General features: G+C 44.5%; 1 protein-coding gene across 1 annotated transcript in view; it reads left to right on the plus strand.

Moving 5' to 3' along the window:
• Window positions 1–13,630, plus strand: part of LOC146197235 (scoloptoxin SSD14-like) — a 32,844-nt gene extending 19,214 nt beyond the window's left edge. The window contains exons 8-12 of the mRNA XM_084599025.1: window positions 581–656; window positions 4,200–4,393; window positions 5,938–6,175; window positions 7,360–7,473; window positions 10,902–13,630. Of these exons, the coding sequence (XP_084455151.1) occupies window positions 581–656; window positions 4,200–4,393; window positions 5,938–6,175; window positions 7,360–7,473; window positions 10,902–11,048 (769 nt within the window). The 3' untranslated portion in view covers window positions 11,049–13,630. The remainder of the gene's footprint in view (window positions 1–580; window positions 657–4,199; window positions 4,394–5,937; window positions 6,176–7,359; window positions 7,474–10,901) is intronic.
• The last annotated feature ends 12,350 nt before the right edge of the window (window positions 13,631–25,980 follow it).

A 25,980-nucleotide genomic window follows, 5' to 3' on the forward strand; every position in this document is an offset into this window, starting at 1 on the left:
TACGAGCGCCATGTTTTACAAAAGTAAAAAAAAAAATCGTTGAATCGGGAATGGTGTTCAATGTAAATGTCTGGGCAAGTTGATAGGAATGCATAGCTAACAGGGCGCGGAAAACATGGATGGCAGAGAGATAGGCTCAAAACATTCGCTCACTTCAACTTCGCGCCGTATATGTGGGACAGGCGTAAGGCATAATGCTTTTATGTCTTTATTTTGTTATATTTTTTTTTTCAGTTTTTAACTTTAAATAATAATGGGAGTGCTTTATTTGTTTTTTTGTTTTTCTCCATATCTTGTTTGTCTATATATACTTTCATTCCTAGAATTAAGGAGTTGAAGTCGGCCCCTGTTGTGTCTCCATTTTTTTTTGTCGTCCGTGTTTTCCGTGCTCTTGTTAGGTCCGGGAATCGCGACCAGATTTTTTGATCGGCTGTGTATATGTATTTGGTTCCTCAGACTCGTGAAGACGGTGTTGATGTGGCTGCAACGTAACCTTTGCCGAAATTAAGAATGTATCTCGCAAATCTATGTCAGACATATGTGAGGATATTTGCTGTTCTTTCATATACCCCTTTTGCAGGTTCACTGAAGCGTGCAAGTTCGCTTACGCCAAACGAGCTTCTCTTGGAGATCCCTCATTTGTAAACTGCACAGAGGTACGTATCCTTAACTGCAGCTTGTGTTGGCTCATTTTAATTTCTTATCGTCGCCATTATCGAAACCTACATCTACCCAGTGCCTCAGTAGAAAAAACAAATACGAAAAACCTCCAGCAGCATTTTTTATCTCGCCAACCAGCCTAATATTGTATTCATGCTGTTTGCGTCATGGGATACGAAAACATTGCAGCGCTCTAGTATAGCACTGTTCATGGCTTTGGGCCATGCTATTGGTTTTATATTCCCTAATAGACATGAACAGTGTCGCAATATTAAATTGAAGTTTCTGGAGATATGGCAATCATTTTAGGCAATAGTAGCATTTAAAAAAATGAAGAAAGCAAGCAAGCATAACAAGGAGGACAAGGAAAACATTTATTCGAAACAACAGTTGGGTGGAATCCTACAATTTAAGACGTCACTAGACTTGGCCTTCAGTAGTTCCCTGCGAGCCAACCGTTTCTGATTTTCGGTTTCCGAACTGGTCATTCTTCTCTCACACTGCTCAAGCACTCGAGTTTACACGCAGGCACGCAGGCACGCAGGCACGCAGGCACGCATGGCAAAAAAATTCATTTTTTATTTTGTGCGGGCTCTTTCCAAATGTCGAAAAAAAAAAAAACAACAACAACAGTCATGTCGAAGGTACGTCGGCTGAAATACCGGGTAGGTTGTTTCTTAACACCCTCCACAACTTGGTAAAACCCACTTTGCCGATAAGTGAATACTAAAGATTTTACAGAATTCGTCTTAGTTAAGTAACTGATTGAGCGGAATGCAAAAATACTGTGAGGAGCGCTACATGACGTTACATGATATAATTCTGGTTTCACCAATCTTCGCTGTACCGCTTCTGTAGCGAGAGCTACATTGACTTGTCTCGCCATATCGCCGTGCCTGTCCGAAGAAGAAGGAGAAGAAAAAGAAGGAAAAGGAAAAGAAGAAGAAGAATACATGGAAAATGGTATTTCCCAGCATCGCCGCATCCCAGCCCTGCTGTATGCTGACGACATTGTTTTGATGGCGGACTCAGTCCCGGACTTCCAGACCCTGCTGGATATATGCTCGGAGGAGGGTTCGGACCTTGGCACAAGTTTCAACGCCAGGAAATCGGCGCTCCTGGAGCCCAATAGTATTAAAGCAGGAGCCGAGAAGCCAACCATGCGACTCCAGGGAACCGAGATTACCTGGACAACGGTATACAAGTACCTCGGCGTCGAACTCACTGCTGAGAGAGCGTATCTGCGGGACTATGAAACAAAGCTCCGTGCCAAGGCATTGGCGAGGAGAGCGCTCCTTGGCTCCAGGGCGCTGTGGACGTTCAGCCGTTTCGAGGTTGTTAGGACTCTGTGGAAGTTGCTGGCCGTACCTGGGCTCACCTACGGAAACTCCGTACTGTGCATCTCTTCAGCTACACGGAGGGCCCTCGAGGTCCGCCAACGTGAGGCTGGCCGCCTTGCGCTGGGAGTCCATGGATATGTCACGAACGAGGCCGTACAGGGCGACCTCGGACGGTCGTCCTTTGAAGCGCGTGAGACCACTGCCAAACTTGCCATGCAGCGTCGCCTGAGTGCTCTGCCCGACGGTAGATGGTCTAGGGAGGTGTACAAGTACATAGCACTTAAATGCTCCAACACCAAGTGGATGCTCCGAACTCGGAGGCTGGCCGAAAAGTACGGAATTCCGCAAGCCGGCCTGTCAGAGGTACCCCAGCCTGCGTGGAGAAAGAAGATCCGCAACCAGGTTCGGGAAGCGGAAACAGAGAGATGGCTCAGAGAAACACAGGCGAAGTCATCTCTGGCGGTATACTCCAGTGCCAAGCATGCCATAAAGCAAACCTCTACGACAACACACGAGGTAGCGGGCTGCTTTGCGAGGCACGGAGCGGCGTGCTGCTCACAAGGACAATACGAGCCAAATACACCGAGGGCTTGGATACCCGGTGCCCCAGGTGCGGCGCGGCCGACGAGACCATCCAACATGTAGTGATCGAGTGCCCAGAACTGCGACCCGCCCCCACTACAACAGCGACAATACCAACGGAGGCGCTTTTGACAGCACTCGGTCTACAGTCGACGTCACTACCTGAAGAGACTAGGGTAATCATGAGGGCAGTGGAGACGACAAAGCGCCGCCTCGAGGACTGATGGCGCAACAGAGAAGCCTGTTAAATTTCTTCTTTCTCTCTCTTTCTTACTTCTTCGGACTATTTGACTGAACATTTAGCATAGAATTTTCTCTCACTCCTCAATTTTTCTACCCGTTTTTCCTGGCCTGATCCAGAACTTTGTGGTCCCCCGATACAAAGGGGAATGGCCGCATCAGCATCAGCATCATCAGAAGAAGAAGAGAAAGGAAAAAGAAGAAAAAGAAGAATAAGAGGAAGAAGAGAAAGGAAAAAGAAGAAGAAAAAGAAGAAGAAGAAGAAGAAAAAAGAAGATAACTCGGTAGTTGGTAGAAGCGAGTTGATAGGACACAAGGTTCGCTCGAATGTTGTGACGGCAGTAGTCTTCTATACCCCGAATGAGAATGGTCAACGACGAGAGGCAAGGGATTCTCATACGTGAAGGGATTCTATAGCATAAACAAAGCTGAAACCATGGGGTACACTACTATGTGGAAAAAGCCATGCCTTTACTTTCAAGCCAAACCTAAGCGTATCCATGCAGATTGCTCCCGCGTAATTCCAGGTTTAACCACAAGCTAAACCACAGCTAATTTTTTTAATCTTTGGTGCAATTTACGCAAAATACCTTGTCCTAAGTATGTGCACTTTCTTTTAGCATGTCCACAACACATGGTATAGATTGGGATACACGCCTCAAAACTGGCGTTCATTCTCGGAAATGGTAGAGTAGATTTTGTGCATTCTGCTTGGTTGTGGGAAGGTGTTCATTTGCAATTGTCGAAATACACCTTCTTAACTTATGCAGTGCCCTACGCTCTGGCTTGTAGAGTCTTCTAAGTAACATGTAATGATGTATGAAAGAGCACTGAACAGGGGTTGAGGGGGAGCCTTTCTCTCGTTCTACCATTTAACAACGTAGTATTTCCTTGTAAGTTATGAGAATGTCTCTGTCCTTTACCGTCTCCTTCCGCGGAGCTTTGCTCGCAAGATGTCAAGCGGCAAAGGTCTGTCATTATTCCTTAGAGAGAGGTATGGGCAGGCGCCTAAAATTTAGGTACCGCTGTTAAGAGAGGTAGATACATTGTTGCGGGCGTTTTCCTTTGCGCTTTGAAGGGAGTGCGCATAACCGTAAGTTTTCGGGCTATTAAAAATAAATTATTGTACTAATAAAATGCTTTCTTAGGTTATAAAATGTAGAACCGGGTTATGAATAAAAAACATGCAAGAACAATTTTCCCTTAAACTTGGTCATGAAAAGATAAGGTATGACTTTCCCAATTAAGAATTTTCTCGTAGCTTGCCGCAGGCTGAGCTACATGAATTACAAAGAGGTGAGATCTGTACCATGACTTGCTTTTGTTTATTATTTTGTCATACATTTTAATTTTTCGCTTTTCCTACTTTACCTCCAGTTGGCACGAAACATGACCTCTACCAACTTCGCAAAAAGAGCAAAAGCCAAAATAAATGACAGCTGCACGTTCGCGGACCCCGGTTACTATGGCTTCGTCAACGAATCCCAGAAACTGGACAACGGCACGGCGCACGCCACATTCTGGGGTCCTGACGGCTACGTCATCGCAATCTCCAGCAGTATCAACTACTAGTACGAAGTGTGATTTTGTTTTGTTTGCTTTAATGACCCAAACGGAAGGAAACCATTCCTTTTTTGTTGCATGAGTTGCTGAATTTTCACTGTATGTGATGAGAAGGAAAGACTATGTTTATTTATTACTACGTCTGGTACGTAATGGCCCACGGAATGTTATATGGACGCCAACACCGGACCACATATCATCATTATCATCATATTCAGCCGGATTATACCCACTGCCGGGCGAAGGCTTCTCTCATATTACTACAACGAACCCGGTCCTGTGCTAGCTGCATCCACTTGACCCCTGCGAACTTGTTATCTTCATCCGCCCTCCTGCCTTCCTTCCGCCCCCTGCTACGCTTTCATTCCACTGGCATCCAATTTGTTACCCTAAGCGACCATCGGTTATCCTCTCTTCGCATTGCATGCCCTGCCCATATACATTTCTTTGTTTTGTTTTCCCACTAGAACGTGATTAACTTGAGTTATTTCTCTGACCCACTCTGCACGCTTCCTATCGTTAACGTTGCACCTACCATTTTCCGTTCCATAGCCCTTTGGGTTGTTCTCAGCTTAAGTAGAACCCTTTTCGTTAGCCTCCAAGTTCCAGCCTCACACGTAGGTACAGACAATATGCAACTCTTATATATACTTTCCTCTCGAGCTATATCAGTAAGCTGGTAGTCATAATCTTAGAGTACTTGCCAAGTGCACTCCATCCTAATCTTATTCCCCTGGTTATTTCCTTTCAACGTTTGGATCCACGGTCTCTACCTGTCCTAAGTATACATATTCGCCTACCGCTTTCAGCGTTTCGCTACCTATTGTAAACTGTTGTTCCTTTGTGACGCTGTTGAACATTGCCATAGTTATTTGTATATTAATTTTAGGCCTACCTTGCTGCTCTTCCTGTCTAGGTCATTAATTATTCTTTGCAATTCACCCCCTGATTTACCAAGGCAATGTCATAAGCCAATCGCTAATTATTGAGGCATTCTCCATCAAGGCTTATCCGTAACTGCTGCAATACTAATTCCCTTAATGCCTCCTTCAGGGAAGCTATAAATAGTAGTAGGGGATCCTGTCTCCTTGCCTAACACCTTTCGTTACGGGAATTTTATTACTTTTTATTACGCGGAGATACGGTTGCTGTGCAGCCACTATAGATATATTCCCATTTTTTCGCATACGGCTCATATACACCCTGATTTTGCAATGTCCGCATGGCTGCGTAGGTTTCGACTGAATCAAATGCTTTTTCATAACATACCACAGACATATATATTGCGTATAATTTGTTGTGAGGAAAAGTTGCGGTAAGGTACTGATGATATTTGGTTCTCGAATTCAGCTGCCCAAACATTTTTTACCTCGCCTGCGGCTATTGCAGACTTAACAACATCCGAACGATTTATGTTACGACAAAAGCAATACTTTCTAGAACACTGAGATATGCATGCTATTGTGACAGCATTTTCTTTTTCTTTAGCTTGCCCATTACATTTCTTACTGATAGCGATAGCTCCCTAATATTTTCTTTATATGTTGCGCAGCTTTGGGAGTTTGTTGCGCACGAATTCAGGAGTGCTGCTCAACAATCAGATGGACGACTTCTCGACGCCCGGTCAGAGGAACATCTACAAAGTTTCCCCTTCTCCATCCAACTTCATCAAGCCAGGAAAGCGACCCATGTCGTCCATGGCACCAGCAATTGTCGTCGACAAGTGCGGAGATGTCAAGCTCGCTATTGGGGGCACAGGAGGATCCAGGATTACTTCTGGCGTTGCATTGGTTTGTTAATTTTTTTCCTTTTTGATAAGCAATAACTGCTTTTCGCTGCTCACACCTCCCAGACGAATATATCCTCGAAAACGTGGATAACTGGGCCAGAAACTGGCGCGAATTTCCATAGGAACTATTAAACATTGAGGGTGGACGCAGTTGCAGCGTAGGCGTCAATCAGATGGCAGAGATTACGCCACTATGCTAATTGTCACATGACTTGGCCCATCGTGTTGGAAATGTCTCCTGAAGCGAAGAAAGCTTCCTGGTCTTTTCCTCTCGAGCTATGTGCGAAGTATAGTGAACTAGAGTATTCTAATACACTATAGTGCGAAGATGACACGGCTGCATAAACCAGTTCATTCGTTTTAGCATGCTCGACCAAACGTTCTCATTTATTGCACATTTTAAGTGATAGCCTATACAGCTCGTGACGTCGAAAAGCCGTCGGCGTAGTAGTCGGCCCCGCATTTCGGATACAATTGGGGGTGGCGTGGATAAAAAAAAAAAAAAAAAAGAATCGTATCATACTAATTTGTGGTTCTACTTATTGATTGATTGTTGTGTCACTGGTGATGACGATGATTGATTGATATGTGATAGCCAAATCATTGTAAATAATTGATGAGTTAAACTTATGAAAACATGAAAAATCGAAAAAAAGGGGGTTCAAATTTTTCAAAATGCTTAGAATGAAGAGCTACTGTTTGATGAAGCTATTTAGGAAAGATTAGAGTGTGTACTTGATTAACTATATAATTGAAATCATTAAAAAGGAAAAAATGCTTTAAGAAGTGGCAAACTGCTCAGGATGGAAAGCCAATAATTGTTGATGCAATGAATTTGCAGCCTCACGTTGGAGGCACGCATGCTTAAACACCGTACCATATCTAATTTGGCAGAACCGGCATGACAAACGTGTCAATGAAAGGGGATTAATATGCACTATTCATTTGTGTGGCACCAGACTGACAATAGTCCATGTCAACTCTGAAGCCTTGCCGATTAAACTGCTACACTCGCATTGTTTTCATTAGTACAGTGAACTTTAAACTGGGCTTACTAAAATCGTTAGCATAATTTCTGTATCTTTTGTTTTTTTCTCCGAAGTCGCTATGGCGTGTCTGTTACCGAACTGGGTTTTCTTACCATTCTTTGTCACCTTTCTTGGGTGCCTCTTTTTTAAATTACAGGTGACCATGCGGACATTGTGGCAGGGCAATACTATTAAGGAGGCTATTGACTTCCCCAGGCTGCATCACCAACTTTTCCCCAACCAACTGGATGTGGAACCTTTCTTCCCTAGGGTGAGGTTATCGCCAATTTGGTAAAGCAGTCGGTTAAGTCCTTAGTTTATTTCGACCCTCTTGTCAAGCACTCATAATGATCTAGACTCGCATAATGTATATGTCATTCAGTAAAGTTTAATTCTTATGAAATTAAACCTGATTCTAGAAACAACAGACTCGTGACAAATGTGACATAATGTTCTGCAGTTAACGTCAGACGTTTCTGTTTTTCTGTAGTATATTTTTTGCCATTCTTTTAGTTTTGTCTGTAGAAGTTTTCTGTAGTCGGTAGTTATGTAGCACTTTTCTGTACTTACAAGCTTTTGATGTTGCGAATAAAATTTCTCTTGTCACTCCAGGTTCGCAGTCGAAATCCGCACAGAAGTTATGTTGTAGCCACAGAAAGCTTTGCGCAGTTTGTTTCGACTGCTAAAGCTTTAAACAATAAACATCCAAATAAGGACTGAGTTTTTGAACGTTTGACTTCGTCTGTAGAGCTCGTAAAAGCAAATCCTGATTGTGAAATAATAAAAAATAACAGTTAGCTGAGGCATGTCAAACTTATTATAAAGGTTTACTTTCCGTGCAGGCTTCGACATAACCGAAATCTGCAATGAACTGTGCGTGATATTTGTGAAGACAAAAAGAATACCTCGTATGGAATGGCTTCATCCTTCTGGTAAAGAAAGAGAACTAGATCATGCCCAGCGTAACCCAGCACATTGTATATCACGACCTGCGCCGCTCATCCTGAGTCGTCGCGTGGATGAAGTCCGTCAAATGTTACCGAGGGGAGCAACCATAAGAGCGAAGAGAGTGCGAATACATGGGTGGTGATAAAGGAGGGAGGGAGCAAGTCAGAAAATAAATACATAAGTGATCTTCGCGATACGGATGCTGCCTGCGCAGTGCTTGCAACTGTTTAAAATGCACCATGTTTTCTGCGATGGCCGAAAAGGCGGCGGGAGGGGGGATAAAAGATATACAAGGCATAAGGGGTGCTGTCTCGGACAGACAGAAAGAAGAAAAGCACCGGCCAGGCAAAAAAGAAGAGGAGAAAAAGAATGAAACAAGATGGGCGGGCAGAGAAAAAAGAAATCTAGGAGGGGGCTGAAAATTAACGGAAATAAACAGAAAAATTAAAATATACGATCTCAACTGCAAACTGCTGGACAAGCTGTAAAAGCTACCGGTGCGCAGGAGCGATTCCACGCACCGTCGAAACTGGAGCTACAAAGGCCATCCACGTGAGAGGAATTTAATCAGTTATGTGTTTTTTTACCTTCCCCTGAGCTGCATCAGCTCAGAAGCGAAAGACACCGAAGAGAGAGCTTAGCCAAGAGACCGTTTGTGGGTGGCTAAAAAAAGTAAACAAAACGAAAAGACAGCACTCGTTGTTTACGTAGCAGGTGCCAAGAAGCAGTCGCGCTCGCGAGGTTCTACGTCGGCGTAGACAAGACGCAGTTTACCGTTACCGCCGAGGATTTGACACGGTGGTGACAGAGGTATTCGCCATCGAGCGAGAAGCTGACAACGGTAGCTGATCGGCGGAGTGGAAAGACCGGGGAATAGCGGGCGATGAAGGCAGCGGCCGTGACCAAAGCTTCATAAAAATGGGAGCGTTGCCGTCCACAACGCGTAGAGTGCGAGCTTTCAACTTTCCTGAAAAATCGCCGAGGCATGTGCTACGAGGGCCGAGGGAGAATGTAGGAAGCGTTGGTGCGAAACAGTCGTTCCCCCTTCCCCCCCCCCCCCCCCCCCCCCCCGCTGGTTCGCGCCTGCCTAGTGTGTAACTGGGCAGCTGCCTAGGTCAGCACACGTGTATACGTCTCTAGCCCCCCCCCCCCCCCCCCCCCCCCCCCTTTCCCATTAAGAACGCGAATGTTGGAGCTCTATTGCCAACAGATAGGTTTTCCGAGCTTTAGTTTCCGTCTCACAAGGCGTACTTAGTGTTGTTTATTTTCTAATCGTAGCAAACAGTTAACAATATTTACGAAAGAGTTACAGTGGCTTGTTGGCGCAATGCGACCAGTTTCATCGGGGATGAATGCGGTGCAACAGAATGGGCTGGATTACCCAGGCGGAATATCTGTAGAAAGCCTGCTTCTGCTTAGCGATGGAATGTCGAAAACAACACCATCCATAAAGGATAGTAGCTGACCGGGCCTGTCACCGCAAACATTTACTTCTGGCGAAACGAAATCGCTTTATAAGCAGTTCGATTTCGAGGCCTTTGTCTGTCTGTCTATACTAATTCTGTTCCCACCATACCCCAGCAAAACAGTCGCGGAGGAAATTCATACAGACGACTCACAACCCATCCAGCTGTGTTCACCTTTTCGTATACTTCCCAAAAATGTCCTGAATAGCATCCCTGAGAAATTTTGGAAAACTGCTTCCACACTTTTCTAAGAAGGCGAGTGCGATATACTGGGGGTTTCACCGAACACTTTCAAAAGTTGCTAAATGTAACGACTTCAAAAAACAACACAGTTATTCCGAGAACAAATTCCTAGCCGCAGAGGACGTAAATTACCTAAAAACTCTTCTGATTACATAGATGAATACTAATGCTCACTAATTAATGTTATAATAACTTTTTCTTGCTTCAAAATCAGAAAAGCTCTGTATTTCATGAAATTGCAGGACTTTAGGAAATAACATTTTCGTTGCTTCAAAATCAGAAAAGCACTGTATTGCATGGAACTGCAGGACTTTAGAAAATAACTTTTTCTTTGCTTCAAAATCAGAAAAGCACTGTATTTCATAGAACTGCAGGGCTTTAGAAAATAACTTTTTCGTTGCTTCAAAATCAGAAAAGCACTGTATTTCATGGAACTGCAGGACTTTAGAAAATAAGTTTTTCTTCGCTTCAAAGACTGTTTATTATCTTGTCCTCGCATTAAAACAGCCCATTCGCTCTAACCGCCCAACTGTGGCAATTAAAAAGTTCATTATCAATGTAATCGGAATAGCTTTTTTTTTTAATTTTCACTTCCCAAATTTACCAAGTTTTAAACTTGTCGAATAAACATTTACTATTTACCTCACGCGCAAAAGCGTCGTGTGCATGCTTCCTTTGGCAACGCAATCATGTTAGCTGCCCAAGTGAGTGTTTGATGAAAGAGTAGGTGATCGAATCTATTAGTATAAAGTTATTTTCTACCGACAACAACGCTGGGAAAAACGGTGTTTAAGTATTGCTGTACAAAGCGCTAGGTATCAGGACGGAGTATAAGAGGACGGAAAGAAGGAGTATAATGATGTCCCCTTTCTACAAAAAAAAAAAAAGAAGAACAAAGAAATTGAAAATAGCAACGAATAAAGTAGCCTGTTCCTGTCTGTTGCCATCTGTTCTTGTCGGCTTCAAGAAAAGTTACAAAGAACGTTTATTTCATAGGGAAACTGTGCCCAGAGTTCTGATATATGACTCCCTTCATTTTCAGACTTACGTGAAAGAGCTTGAGAGACGGGGACACAAAGTGAATTATTACCATGGAAGATTCTCCGTCATCATGGGCGTACGTGAAAGCGGTGGACGCCTGTACGCCAACTCAGACTTCAGGAAAGGCGGTTCTGTGGACGGTCAGTGACAGGGAAACGCCGATTAGTTTGAAGCTTACTCGCTTTCAACGAAGCCTCTAGACCTTTTCCTGCTCAGGCAACGCGCACAAAAAAAAAGTAACATGAAACCTATTTGACAAAGCAGGTCAATTCTCCTAAACCTGCATACACTACAGCTAAACACAAAGCTAACCGGCTCGATCTTGTAGGTACAGACGGCAAACCATTTGATACTAACCAATGTGCAAAAGTTCAAAATTACTACTTTCAATCCGTCTTTCGTCCGACAGCAATGCTACACCCATAATTTTACAAGCTCATTGGAAAAAGGAGATACCAGAAATTCAAATTAACCGCGAAAGAATCTCCAAATTATTCAGTTCACTCAAGCTCTCATCATCCGCTGCAATGGACGAAATTAACAGTAAGCTCCTCAAAAACACTTTTTTCATTATCAAGCTACACCTAATATTACACCTAATATTCGCACTATCTTTAGACACCGGAAGCGTTCCTCATGACTGGAAAATAACCCAAATTGTTCCGACTTTCAAAACAGGTGACCGTGCTTGTCCAGCTAACTATCACCCAGTCTCCCTCACTAGTATCCCTTCTAAGCTCCTTGAGCGCATTATATCCTCCAACTGAATGTCCCACATTGACTCAATAGACTTTTTTTATCCTTATCAGCACGGCTTACGAAAATCACTGTCGTGAGAGACGCAGCTGGCCGAATTCACCCAAGAGATACTCAAGGACATGGACTATAACTTCAAAATAGATGCAGTTTTTTTATAGACTTTTCGAAGCTATTCGATCGCGTATCTCATAATCACCTGCTTGTGAAATTTTCATGCCTTGAGATTCCCGCGAATCTAATAAACTGGATAGAGCATTTCAGCAAAAAATGCTCACAGTTCACATCTGCGAAGGACTTTCAATCACCACTAACAGATGTGCTGTCTGGTGTCCCTAAGAGGGCTGGTCTGTCACCATTACATTTATTAGTATATATAAACGACTTTCATTTTAGCATTATATATAAATTACGACTCTTTGCAGATGGTGTTATTTATAATAGGATCCATAATCCGGCTGATAATGAACACTTAGAACAGGACCTGAACATTAGTGCATCATGGTGCGAAAAATTGCAGAAGCCTTTAAACCTTACTAAGTGCAAATAATTATCTTTCACCCGCAAACACGCATTGATCCCCCAAACTTACAGCATTCCATCAGTCTCTATCAACGTAGCACAATACTGCAAATATCTTGGTGTACATCTGACATTGTCACTTTCATGGGTAACTCACATTGAATCAATCTACCTGCGACGTAACCTTAAATCCTGCATCTCCTAAAATAAAACAGCGTATGAAACATTTGGACGCCCAAAGTTAGAGCATGCATCATTCATCTGGCATCCATGGCAATCATATCTCACCACCGAATTGAAATAAATCCAAGAATTAGTTGTGGTTTAGCTCGTAGTTAAATCTGGAGTTCCGCGAGAGATATCTGCATGGCTACGTTTAGGTTCGACTTGAAAGTAAATACATGGCTTTTGCACATATAATTTACTCCATTGTTCCAGCTTTATTTTTGCCACAGGGGGCACTTTTTGTCACTAAAGTGCGATGGGGCGAAAGCCTCTATTATGCGATGGTCCGAAGCCCTCTGCTATGACACTTTTTTTCTCTCTGTTTTCATTCCTACCTTCGCGATGACGCGATAGCGTAAGCTACCAGCCAACATATAAAGCCCGGCTTTAACCGAGCCACATGAACGTGCCTGCGTGGCCTAGGGACAACGTGAATTCAATGGTTTTGGCAGGTTGAATATGATATCACCCTCCCATGTGAAAGGAGAGGCCCGAGTTGGTAGCTCCTGCCAAATGTAATGTCAGAAAGCCCGACGTCCAGTTAAGTATTCGGCCATGTCAGCTGCAAGTACCGCCTCCCTCTACTTCTTCTTCCACGCTCTTCGGACAGGTGTGCCGGACTGGCACGGACAGGCACGTAGAAATGGCGAGACTAGAGCCAATGTAGCTTTCGCTGCAAAATCGTGCATCTCGGTTCATCACTTCCCGTTACTCGCGAAAATCCAGTGCCACCTCCCTCAAGCAGTCGCTTCGCCTATCAACACTCGAATCACGCTGTGTCATTTCCTGCCTATGTTTATTTCATACATTTTGTCATAATACAAAATCACGCCCTTACTTGATAGCTGCCCCACTAATGAACGTCCTCCCGCCTCAGCCACGATAACCCGATAGCACGTATATGCGGCCATGCGTCTGCTTATAACAGCTCATTCTTTCCTAACGAAATAGTATCTGGAATTCACTGTCTAAGGACGTCGCTTCGTGCACCGAACGTAAAACATCCCACGAAAACTTGAAGAACTCATCTCACTTTAATATCAACTGTTTTGTATACCTTTCAAGAAGTTTTGTTTTATGGTATTGTATAATCATATGCTGAACTCATACATGATTGCCGTAGTTCTCATGTGTGTTGCACTTTGTAGTTCCTTTTTTAACTTTTCTCTGCGTGCTTTATATCATTTTTTTTTTCGCTATTTCCAAAACGCTATGTCCCCCTTATATAATGCCTTCGGGCCCTTAAAAATCAATAAATGAAATGAAAGAAAGAACTGGTCTTGATTGTGCGTGTGGTTCAGTATGCATGTGGTGCTAAACAAAACAATCGGAACAATGACTTGCCAGAGTGGGTTCAATTCCAACTAAAATTCCCACCTCATAAGAGCGATCCCTGTCAACTCGGCAGTATAATGTGGTCTCTTGACGTGGTGTCGTTTTCTTATTTTTCGTCCGTGTGGTTCTCGCTAATAGTATGTTTCCGGAAAACGTCATACAATTCGCCGAACACTAACTGCCCGCGGTCAGACAGTATACATACCGATATGTATGTATGTATGTATGTATGTATGTATGTATGTATGTATGTATGTATGTATGTATGTATGTATGTATGTATGTATGTATGTATGTATGTATGTATGTATGTATGTATGTATGTATGTATGTATGTATGTATGTATGTATGTATGTATGTATGTATGTATGTATGTATGTATGTACGTACGTACGTACGTATGTATGTATGTATGTATGTACGTACGTACGTACGTATGTATGTATGTACGTATGTATGTATGTATGTATGTATGTATGTATGTATGTATGTATGTATGTATGTATGTATGTATGTATGTATGTATGTATGTATGTATGTATGTATGTATGTATGTATGTATGTATGTATGTATGTATGTATGTATGTATGTATGTATGTATGTATGTATGTACGTACGTATGTACGTATGTATGTATGTACGTATGTATGTATGTATGTATGTATGTATGTATGTATGTATGTATGTATGTATGTATGTATGTATGTATGTATGTATGTATGTATGTATGTATGTATGTATGTATGTATGTATGTATGTATGTATGTTAAAAATCCTCTGCTGTCACGCCGTAGCTCACGCTCCAACATTCGTGTTAATTATATACAAGTAATCTTATGAATTTTTTTCTCTTATATTTTCGAGTTACAAAACGAAGCATATCAATGTGCTCTAGGGGCAGGGAAAATGTTATCACTGTCGCTATAGACATCTTTAGAACACAAGAAGCGACAGAATGCCATAAATGCTCACAAGGTTTTGTTTTGCAAGCCTTATTAGTTTTGATGTTACATTATACAGCTGAAAACAAGAAAGAGGATGTATAAAAATGATACGACATTTACACTCAGCTTCTGGGGCGAGCAGTAAGAGAAAAGGGCGCAGAATTTCCATCGCTCGTGCGCACTTTCAGCCACAGGTTCTGGAGCGTTGCAAATGAGATTGGTAACGCTAGTCTAGATGCAACAGATTCAGTTATCTGCACTAAGTCAGCACGGAAACATTTTGCATATATTTTCACCTAAACCTTCATATAAAAACAAATTGCGAGCCAACATGGACTGCCCGAAGAATAGAACACATGCATCAGTAGTGTGACATACAGCAGAAGTTTTGGAAATTGCTTATTAACGAAACAGACTTTACTTTTAAAATACAACTGGGAATTTTGATAGTCCTGACTTATTCACTACAAAGCAACACTAATATGCTGATTTTGTTGGCTACTTTATTTTGTTGGCTGAAGAATTAGGGCCAATGTGGGTCTCGATATGTAGCTGCCACTTGCGGCTTAGTAGTGCGACCAGTCGTGTAATGTGGAATATTAGATTTTACGACATTTTCACCAGCTTTAATCGATTTAGTAATATCAGGTTTGAATTCAAGTTATTATAATTATAACTACATTTCAAAAATACTGCGAGTCTTCTTAGATTTTTAGCATATTTCATTGAGACATCAACTATAAATTCCGGGTTTATAGCCCTCCGCTCGCTGGCTTGATCGATTATCGCTTTGCCCACATAATCGGACGTGTGTAGTAACAGCTGCCCAGAGACCAACAGAAGCAGGCTTAAGGTACCCTAGCGAGATTTTGCGGGGAAACCTTGAAGATAAGGAACTGTAATCATGAGGTACAGCCTTTATCAAAAGTTTACAGCCCAGGGGGTCTACTTCCGAGCGATACTATGTCGCTCGTAATGCATTCACAGGTTTCCATACTTGCTGAAGGCAAGAAGATTTTTCGTCCTACCCTCTTCAATGGCTAGGATTTCCGCTGTTATTACAGAAGTCATATTATACGGCTTAAAAGCAAACCCTCTGGGCTGTGAACTTTTGATAAAGGCTGTACATGATCCGTCTACCACTTAAGACTTCGCGGTCACCAATGTCAAAAAATGTCAAACACGCGGTAAATGAACATCGTTTTTTATTATCTTCGTTTCATTAGTACTGCGCAGAGAATAATTGGTTTTAAGGAAAAGAAAAGCGTCAATGCAGCTATCACTTATTGGGGGACACTTAAAACATGTCGCTATTGAAAACAGAAAAATTAGCTGAAGAGGAGGATATGGCACCAACACGCGCTGCTGCTCGGCCGAGGCGAAGGTGCTGGAGTTCGGTGTACTGCACTCTGGCTGTAGGCTACCCAGCGCGCCCTTAAACTAAGTAAAGCGGCTGGTGGCTCCTCAAGACCCGAGGGGATATCGCAATCTGAGAGGAGCCTTGGAATGCGGCGCACTTTTTCTGTATTGCATTTCATGTTGACAGCTACTCTTGATGTCGGGATCGAATAACGATTTCTTTTTTTAAAGAAGAAAGTATCTTGAGTACGCTGAACTTTGAGTCTTAGCAGGTTTCAGACGTCCATTGGCAATACTAGTTTCTTGCTTCGAAAAACTGTGAGGTATGTCAAGATATGAAACGTGTCTTAGAGAATAAAAATGAGCAATCCGTCAAATCGCTTCAAATGCCTTGCTATTCTTGCTTCTCGGTCTCTGTCACTTAACGAGATTAAATCTGCCTTTGCGGTAGCATCAAAACTGGTCCTATGAATGGGTTTTGAACTTACGGAAGACGCCTGAACCTTCTTTCTCGGCGCATGTCTGGGGGGTGCGTGATTCCGTTCTCTCAACGGTAGGGTTTAAGGAGGCTCCTCTATTTTTTAAAGGTAGCGACAGGTCTTGATCCAGCCGCCCCTCCTTCCGATAGGCCGGTTGGCTGCACGTGACCTCTTCGCCACCAAGCTCCGCCCAAAGGGTCCAGCGGAGCTGGCTGCGCCGCTGAAATGCATGGCGGTCTGCCCTTGCCAGCGTGATATTAGCCGATTAGTTAAGCAAAAAGTGCTTCATATGCGTCTATTGCATCTTTAGGAGTGTATATGCAGTACCTAATGTTTAAGCGGACGCAAGAATTACATCACTGAACTCAAATCTTGAAGAGTGCGCGTGACATGCGGCCGCGTCGGGCTGCTGTGCTTTCGGCTGCCCGAACAGTGCGGAAGACGCAAAAAACATTCTTCGCGGTGAAGATAATAGCAACAGAAGAAAGCTATGGCCTCACGAAATCGAGCGTAAAATCTTCATGGCCACGGAAAACACCCGACTATGCGAAGGGATTTCTGTCTGCTTAAAAAGCCGTTCGCTTACCCGGGATGGCCTTTGTTTGGGCATATGCTATTTCACGAGCAAAATATCAATAACGCTATGACTATGTAGTCATTGCTTGTACTGTGGATGTCTAGTGAAAATTCACTGCCGTTTCGAGCCCCCTTACTTTCCCGAACAGATCAGGAGTGCAATATTACGCGTGGAATCAATGCTGCCAAAATGCTCAGAATGAAAAGCCAATGCTTGATTATGCTTATCACGAAAATTTAGTCCGTACAATTGATCAGTTAATTGATATAAATGAAAAATGAAACATTGCGAAAAAAAGGAGGGTGCGAATGTGTCAAAGTGATCGAAATGGAACGTCAAAATTTGCCTATGCTAAATATCGGTGTATAAAATTAAAAAATAAAAACAAAACTTTGTACCATGAAAAGTGGAAAAACAACCGTGAGTGTGAAACGCTATAGAGCCATTGTTTTAACGGAGGAGTCTCGCGGCGTTGCATCGAATGCACACATGTTCCGCTGAACGCGCGCAGGGACTCGTCAAGTTTCAAGAGGCGGCATCCAAGCTTACTGGTGACATTATTGCTCGACAGGCTATAAGGAAAAGAATATAAAGCAAATAAAGAATAGAAAGTCAGAAAACATTATCCGCGAGCTTTTTATCACATCATACCCGATTTTTTTTGTATTTGTTGGAAGATATACATGCCTTGGTAATGCACAGCTGCAAAGAAACTGACTTTTTCTCCAAAATAAAGCTATTGGAATACTGTAAACGAAATAAACTCGAGCCAAAAAAGTGTGTACAACGGAGTATACCCGAACAGTTACAAACGCAATGAAGCCCTTATTTCATCAGAGCTCTATGCGCAACGACGTTCCCAAAAGTTGCAGGAAAGTCGCAGTCTACTTATTTTTTTAGTAAGGAACCGAGCCCAATACGTTTAGTGAAATATCGTTTCTACTTCAAGTTCGCTACTAATTTCAAAGCATAATTAATGAACAGCTTCCCAGCCGCTGTACTGAGTCGAGAATGGTTCAGAAGAATGAGCTGGCTTGTTAACGCACGCGTTTCTTTTTTTTTTTTTAACGTTTATGCAGCACACGCATGTTTAAGTTATTATTCCTGTTTTTTGCAGTTGCCTGAGCAGCAGAGGACACAAATCTGTTGAATTCATCGGTTTATGTGTGCACCGAGAGCGGCTTCATGAGTACGCGGTATACGCTCGAAAGAGTGCCACGCGTCGTCTGCTAGCGATGCCCCTGGACCCCTCGAGAGGGCGCTCGGGTAGTTGTCGCTACCTTTAAAAAAAAAAAGAGGAGCCTTAGTAGGGTCCTCTGAGCAGCGTCACCTGGCGACAGATAGCGGACATATTGTAAAAATGAATAAGAGCACATTTAAAGCCTGCTGTACTCGATAGCGGAAATATTGTGAAAATGAATAAGAGCACATCTAATGCCTGCCGTACTCTTTGCCTCAGTGGCGCAATGGATTAACATTACTTACGTGAGCACGTAGCGAATAAAATGTATGTTCGAGTCCTGCGTTTGTAATTTTTTTGCAAATTTGTTTTTGAAGTTACAACATTAAAATAAGCTACTAATATCTTTCTGAAGGGGTGTTCCCCTTTAGGTTGCATCATATGTGATGTTTTTAATTCTTAAAAGCCACAAAATCTGCCGTGAACCCAGCCGCGAGACAACAGAATGACAACGCTTACCCTATTTAATCATTTTAAACATAATCTCTTTCTGCCTTTAGTGAGTGTATGTTACCTTTAGGTTGCGTTCAGACACACCTCTCAGTAACAATCGCCGAATAACCCGCTCAGAGGCAACCAGTGACGAGAAAGAAGGTGCGGGACCCTACCGTTTAGAAGACGGAATTACGCCTGGGGGGTGTGGTTCCTGTTTGACTCGTGCACCTTCCACAGTACTGATTGACACGGAAGCTTTGCATTGTTCACCGCTTCGCACCACCCCTCTCGCCGCACTCGGAAGAGCTACCGCGGTGGCTGCAAAATGCCGAGTGTTGCATTCGCCTTCACCCTCCCTCAACTTAGACTTATGCGACGTCTGCCCGTCCTGAAGTGCTGTGACGAAAATCTTGCACCCTTTCGCGGGTTGCCGGCCGATTTCTCAGCTTGTGCGTTTTTCAGTTTCGCGGAACTGGCCCGCTTAGCCCAATGCGCATTCCCACCTTTTGAAAACTTTCCCAGCGGATCTCACATTCGCGTCCATTGTTCTCGATCTGCCCTGCCTTAAAGGCGAAAGCCTTTAATGCCTCATCGTTGTCGACAGACGGTTGTCAGCAGAGGTGCCACGCTTTCGAGAGCGAGAGTTAAAAATAAAATAAATTAATAAAGCTTGTATCCGCCAGGAATCTAGCCTTCAACCCTTGGATCCCCAGCCGAGCGCTTTTGCCACTGCGCCACGTCCCGGATCGTGAAACGCTCTTCATAATTGTCCTTCTCTACCGTGAGGATGATAGCGGGATTCCGCGTAAACGAAAATAGTACGCCGGTGAACTTTAATGCTTTCAATGAAATGCTGGTTGTGTTCGACAAGGGGAGCGCGGTGTACCGCCACGACAGGTCATGACGTCACTAGGCGATTCATTCATATACGAAGGTGACCCCGCCGGGCGCCTGATCTAGGCGTCCAAGCGGCGCCTTTCATTAAGCCGCACCACACAGCAAACAGAAGCAGACCCAGATGTCTAGGAGGCGTTAGTACAGCACGCATCAGCGGCATTTGAAATTGATTTATAGAATAGAAAAGGCGCAGTATCTGTCACAATTCTCGGCGGACACATGTACCACGCCGTAAAGGCAGGGAGAAAGGTGGAATTGAAAGAAGAGAGAGATATATATATAGGTGCCTTATTAGAGGGCTACGATCCACCGCGCTATAATGACTTTCGCCTCATCGCACTTTCGTGGTCCAAAGTTGTTGCGACTGTACGAAGAAGGAAAAGAAAATTGCGCGGGCCTCGCTCTGTAGCTGAGCCACCTCCGCTGCCTCATGCGGGCGGCAATTTTTGACAGATCGCCAATCCTACATTAAAATCCAGGACACCGGACATGGCCGGTTCCAAGTTGGAACCAGAGGAACACCACAGGGTGCAGTGCTGTCTCCTCTCTTATTCAATCTGGCTATGATGCTTCTGCCGGCCCGATTGGGTGCTGTTGCTGGTGTGCAGCATGCGCTGTATGCCAATGACATCACCCTGTGGGCCACGCAAGGTTCCCTTGGAGATATTAAGGCCAACCTGCAGCAAGCGGCAACCATAGTGGACCGTTATGCTCGCCGCTGCGGCCTTCAATGCTCCATTAAAAAATCTGAATTTGTACACATATGCCCCTCACCAAAGTGTACGGCCAAAATTGAGCTCTCTTTGGAGACAGGACCAATTCCTGAACGCACAGAAGTCCGGGTACTGGGGCTCTTCATTCATCAACATAGACGGTCGGACACTACCTTGGCGAAACTCCGTAAGGTGGGGGACTAGGTGGGCCGCATGATCCGCCGGGTTTATAACAAACGTGGGGGTTGCGGTGCAAAGACGCCTTGCGGCTGGTGCATGCATTCGTGACCAGTCGAATCCTGTATTCGAATCCTTACCTCCACCTTCGGAAACAAGACGAGGATCCATTTGAAGTCATCCTGCGCAAACAGTTTAAGAGAGCCCTCAATATTCCCGCGAACACCTCCAACCAGCGTCTACTGAGCCTCCGAGAGGCTCACTAAACCAACCAATACACAAGTTCTTCTAAGATACTGTCGGGTCGCCGCCTCCTTGCCTGGCTACACATCCAACATATCACCCTTATGGAAGAGCGTGTAAGTCTCCCTTTCGAGTGGTGATGCGCCCTCCACGTGCGCCCTCTTCCTAAAAACATAACCCGTGAAGACCACAATGGCCGGCGCCTGGCGCTGACGGGAGCCCTGGGCCGCCATTATAGGTCGAAACCCGGCATTTATTACGTGGATGCCTCCGACCTCCACCGTGGGAGATGATACACGGCCGCAGTGGTCTACCAGTCCGAAACTGTTAACGGGCTTACATTTCGTGCCCTCGACATAACTCACGCGGAGGAGGTCAGCATTGAGCTAGCAGCTACCCACACTGATTCCAAAATAATTATCTCCGACTCGCAAGGGGCCTGTCGGAACGTTGAGCAAGGCTGGGCTCTATACTTAGCCTACCGACTACTTCAAAAATGCCCCTATACTGGGGACCCCGCTCACCGGAGCATAGTATGGGTTCCTGCTCATATGGGTCTCGAAGGGAGTGAGGTAGCCGATGCCACCGCTCGCACGCTTTCTTTCCGGGCTTCCCATCTCGATCCCCTAGATCAGGATATCGAATTCGAACCCGCGTATTCTTTTAAAGTCATTGTTCTTTATTATAAATCTTGCCATGGCCCGAGTAGCGGCCATGGCAAGACGGAGGAGTGGCTTCTACTCCGTCTCTATACCGACACTCATCTGTACCCGACAGCACTCAAACATTTTAATCCCTCCTTCACGGGTAGTTGTCCGCCCTGTGCGGAGACGTCTTCGGACATGTACTACATGGTGTGGGCTTGCCCATCCAACCCAGCTACTCTTCCTCACCCCAACACCACTCGGGAGGACTGGGAAGCGACCATGCTCGATGACCTGCAGTCCCAAAAGGTCTTGGTCGAATGCGCCCGGGCAGCGGCCGACGCCACTGGGGTCCCGTACTATAGGACCCCACCAAGCATTTGTAAGGGCCGGATCTTCAAAGATCCGGCTGATGCGCACCTCCACCCATTTTGAGTCATTAAACGTTTTTCACCACCACAGAAAGAAAAATACAGAAGAAAGAAAGAGAGAGAGAGAGACGGGCGTCGCAACAGCCGTCGTCCACCACCGAAGCGGTGGCGGGTGCAATGATGGCCTACAACAAATACAACTCCGGTGGCAGGCTAGCCGCCGTCGCAATTAAGTGGCGGTGACCTACCAGTCCCAGCCCCATAAGGCCAGGAGCAGCCATCTCTCCTCAATCCTGTCCAAAGTCCCCTCAAGAATTTTTTTTTTTCAATCCGAGATATTTATAGCGCGGCAAAGAAACAAGGAACAAGCAGAATGGGACAAGCGCTCTTATTTCGTTTTCAGGCCATGTGATCACTGTTTTCCTCTACTCTTACTCAGTGCTCTTTCATACCGTGTAAGCCATCTTCTTCCTCTTGTTCTACCTGGATCCTCAGAATACGACTATGTAAGATTTCTTAGCTGGTGGTCGGTGATAACAACACAATACGCATAAATTGTATTGAAACTCAGAAGATTTGTGTTATAGGTAGACAAGTTGGGTAATCCCATGCCAAACGTCCTCCGCCCAAAATGAGAGCATTGCCAATTCTTCACACTCACACACAAAAAGAGGCGCGTTGGCGATTGTGCGAACGGTCTTTCGTTGAAGTATTTTCCTGAGTAAAATTGCTGACGTAAACGTTATTTCAGGCTTCTTTAATAAAGTAAAAGTTGGACTAAGAAAAATGATTTTAAATCATGTGTGAAACAAGGTCAAAGGATAAAAATTGTATTTAAGTGCTTCATTTACATTTTTCTTTAATGTGACTTCGTGAATGAAAAAATATAAGGTCTAGGTCTTTCGCATTTTCTTGGGTCTTATATGGAAATGCAGAAGATAGGGTATTTTAGAAAATGTTTTCACACTTACTTCAGTAAAGTTTCAGCAAGAATAATTTTTTACGCTTTTATAGGTTGTTGCACTTGATGCTAAATATAATTTAGACTTGTGGAACGATGCTGGTTTCAAAAGAAACCGGTTGCAGACTCAGCAAAAAGTGGCTTTTTATTGGCCTGTATTTGGAATCAAGGGTCGCCAGATAAAAGCATTCAGATGGCTCATTGTACACATCAAATGCTTAGCTTTTAATCTACACGATTATATGAGAATAAGCTCTATTTTACAGGAAAAATCATTTCTCGAAGTCCAGAACCAGCCTCAGTCGCAGGCACTCCGTGACTGTGGCCACTGCAGAACAGGAACGTGTTACCGCCTACTATTAACGTTAGCATTTCAGAAACCAAGCTTTGTTTCTTCATGGAAACTTCAAAGAGTTCTGACATCAGTAAAACAAACTTTTATCCAAAAAATACTTAGATGAGAGACCTTTCGCACAGTCGACAACACGGCCATTTGTTGTTTTGTTTGTTGTTGCTTTCTTTTCTTTTTCAGAAGAAGTAGTGGTAGTCGCTGTTGCGGTCTGGAACATTTCGCATGGAGTGATCCAGAGAGAAGTTGAAGTTACGAAATCTGCTAGGTAGCGTCTCCACGGTTGAAGCAGGATAGAAATAACCGAATCACTGGAGACAAATTTCCTCTGCGATGAGATTGCATGACTAATGTTATCGAAGATGATGATATTGTCACCAACTAACGTAGTAAGCAGCAGTACAACCAAGCTGGCCCTTTTAATGAAGCGAAGCTCGAGAGAGACGAGGACGACGCTCAGCCACACGCCAGGACATGGTTCGGCCACTTGGTGGCGCCAGAAGATGGGCAGCGGTGTGGCAATATCTTAACCCTGGTGTGTCGTTCTCCAGCAGGTACCAGGAATCATGGTTAGTTCAGTACGTATATGTGCTGCTGGCATGCGGAGCCTTGGTGCATGTAACCAGCATGACGATAACTCTCCAGGCACATGACAAGCTCGAAGTCGCCGGTGAGGCCAGTGCCGGGGAAGTCGTGATCACACCTTCAGCGTCAGTTCTGGGAAGTTACAGAAATTGGGCTGTGTCCACCGACGCAGCGCCCTGCGCACGCATACCCAGGTAAGAGCGACTCAACTGCGACCACCTAATAACGCATGCCAAAAAGGGAAAATGTATAGCCACATAGCATTTAGATGTGTACTTGTGTATGTCCAATACCACCTAACCGCTAATTTTTTATTGTATTTCTGTGTGTGTGTGTGTGGGGGGGGGGGGGGGGGGGGGGGGTCTTTTTATCTCCAATGTTTTGTGGCCGCGATTGTCCTAGACAATCACCGCGCCTTATTGTGTCAGTTCTATACGTTCGCTTTGAAATGGTTGGGGCCGAAAGCCGTGGGGATTGCTTTTCGACTATCGTCGAGAGCGCTTTTTGCTGCCGCCGTCTCCGATTTGTTCGGTTCTTTGAGGCTGCAACTCGGCTTAATAATTTATTCAATTCAGTTCAAAGCCAGCCTTCTCCTTTTAGTCTATGTTGACATTACAATGTGACAGTATGAAGCTCTCGCTTACACTCACGCTGCTGTGAAACTATATAGCGAAATACTTCGTCATGAAACCTGACAGTTGTAATGCTAGCTAGACCGGCATTAGATAATTTATGCCCAAAATATTGATTATAGGGCAGATATTGCTTGGTAAACGAACACGTTGGAAGAATCAGATCACGATCACTAGTTCCATGTCTACACCTTGACGATGTTGCCCCAAGGTTACAGCGTAAGACGTGTTCAGTGGAGAGTGAGGGGCCATCAATAGTGATCGAAGGTCGCTGATGGTTATCACAGCGCTGGCTGAAACACGCGATCACTACAACAGCGGCGCTCAGCGATTACAGCTGTTTCTGGCTAAGCAAATGGAAGCATATCTTGTAGCTTTTCTCCAGCTTGTGGTTTTTACTCACTGGTGCTAACCTGGAATCACTAGCAGTAAGCAGAGTATAGCCCATATAGTCAGTTTGAGATGAAAAGAGCTCCTGCTTCAGAGTGTGTATAGCACAAACTTCAAGCACAGTCCACGTTAGGACGGATAAACTACGGCCATTTTGTTTCTTCTGTGATGTGAACAATACAACCTGTAAAACCTTAATGCCTTACCAAACTGTCAGCATCTGCGGAAAGTGCAGTAAGACAGCTGCACAGATGAACCAGTACACTAGGGGTTGATATAAACGCATGAAGGAATAATTTTGCAGCCTTTGTGGCATCGGCAACAGCAAACGCAAACACGAGGGAATTATATGTGGGGCTCCAGTGAATTTGAAGAAATGCATAACGTGAAGAACCACATAACGCTACGGAGAGAATTAGGTTAGACCGGCTGTGGTGGTGTAGTGTTTGGCGCTCGATTGCTATGCCCAAGAGTGCAGGATCGAATCCCAGACGCGGCGGCCACTTTTCGATGGAGACGAAAAACAAGGCGCCTGTGTGCTGTGCGATGCCAGGTCACGTTAAAGATCCCCAGGTGGGCCGAAATTCCCGGAGCCCTCCACTACGGCGTCTCTCATAGCCTGGGTCACATTGGGACTTCAAACCCCACAAAGCACAACTATTTGAGCTTGGTTTCCTTACGCTCAAAGCTCCGACGGTTGCTTTTTACATCTTTTCCCCTAAGCCGATGCGCCGCAGCTGCGGCACCCGCGGCGTTCGATGTGCTGTCAGTCGCGTGTGCAGGGGTGGCGGCTTGGCCGTGGATTCACCGATCTGTGGACGGTCACGTAGACAATAAGTCGTTCTTGCTTGCCTTACCGCCGAGTTTGCTTAAAGCATGCTCCGTCCACGACGTCATCACAAGTAACTTCGTGAAGCCGTTAGCAAATAGCGACTTCCCTGTTTCCTGTTAGTACGACAGAAAAGGGACTATCGCATGAGACATAGCTAATGGTACGTCATACATACTAAAACATCATTTGCGCCATCCGACTGGTCTCTCAACGAGGGTACCGCATGACTTTCCAGGAGTCTATTCACAACGGATCAGCACTTTTCACACCCTGCAGGTATAACAGGCGTAGCTAAACTTCGTTAAACCAAGTCGAAGAAGCCTCGAAATCTCTTCGTTACATCCGTTGCTGCGGATTAATAGTAGGCGACCTCGGTTGCGAGTGTCATATGCCAAAACGCTAACCTAACTAT

This window comes from Amblyomma maculatum, chromosome 3 (assembly GCF_055883805.1).
Source record: "Amblyomma maculatum isolate TAMU_Amacu chromosome 3, ASM5588380v1, whole genome shotgun sequence".
Lineage (NCBI taxonomy): Eukaryota > Metazoa > Arthropoda > Arachnida > Ixodida > Ixodidae > Amblyomma > Amblyomma maculatum.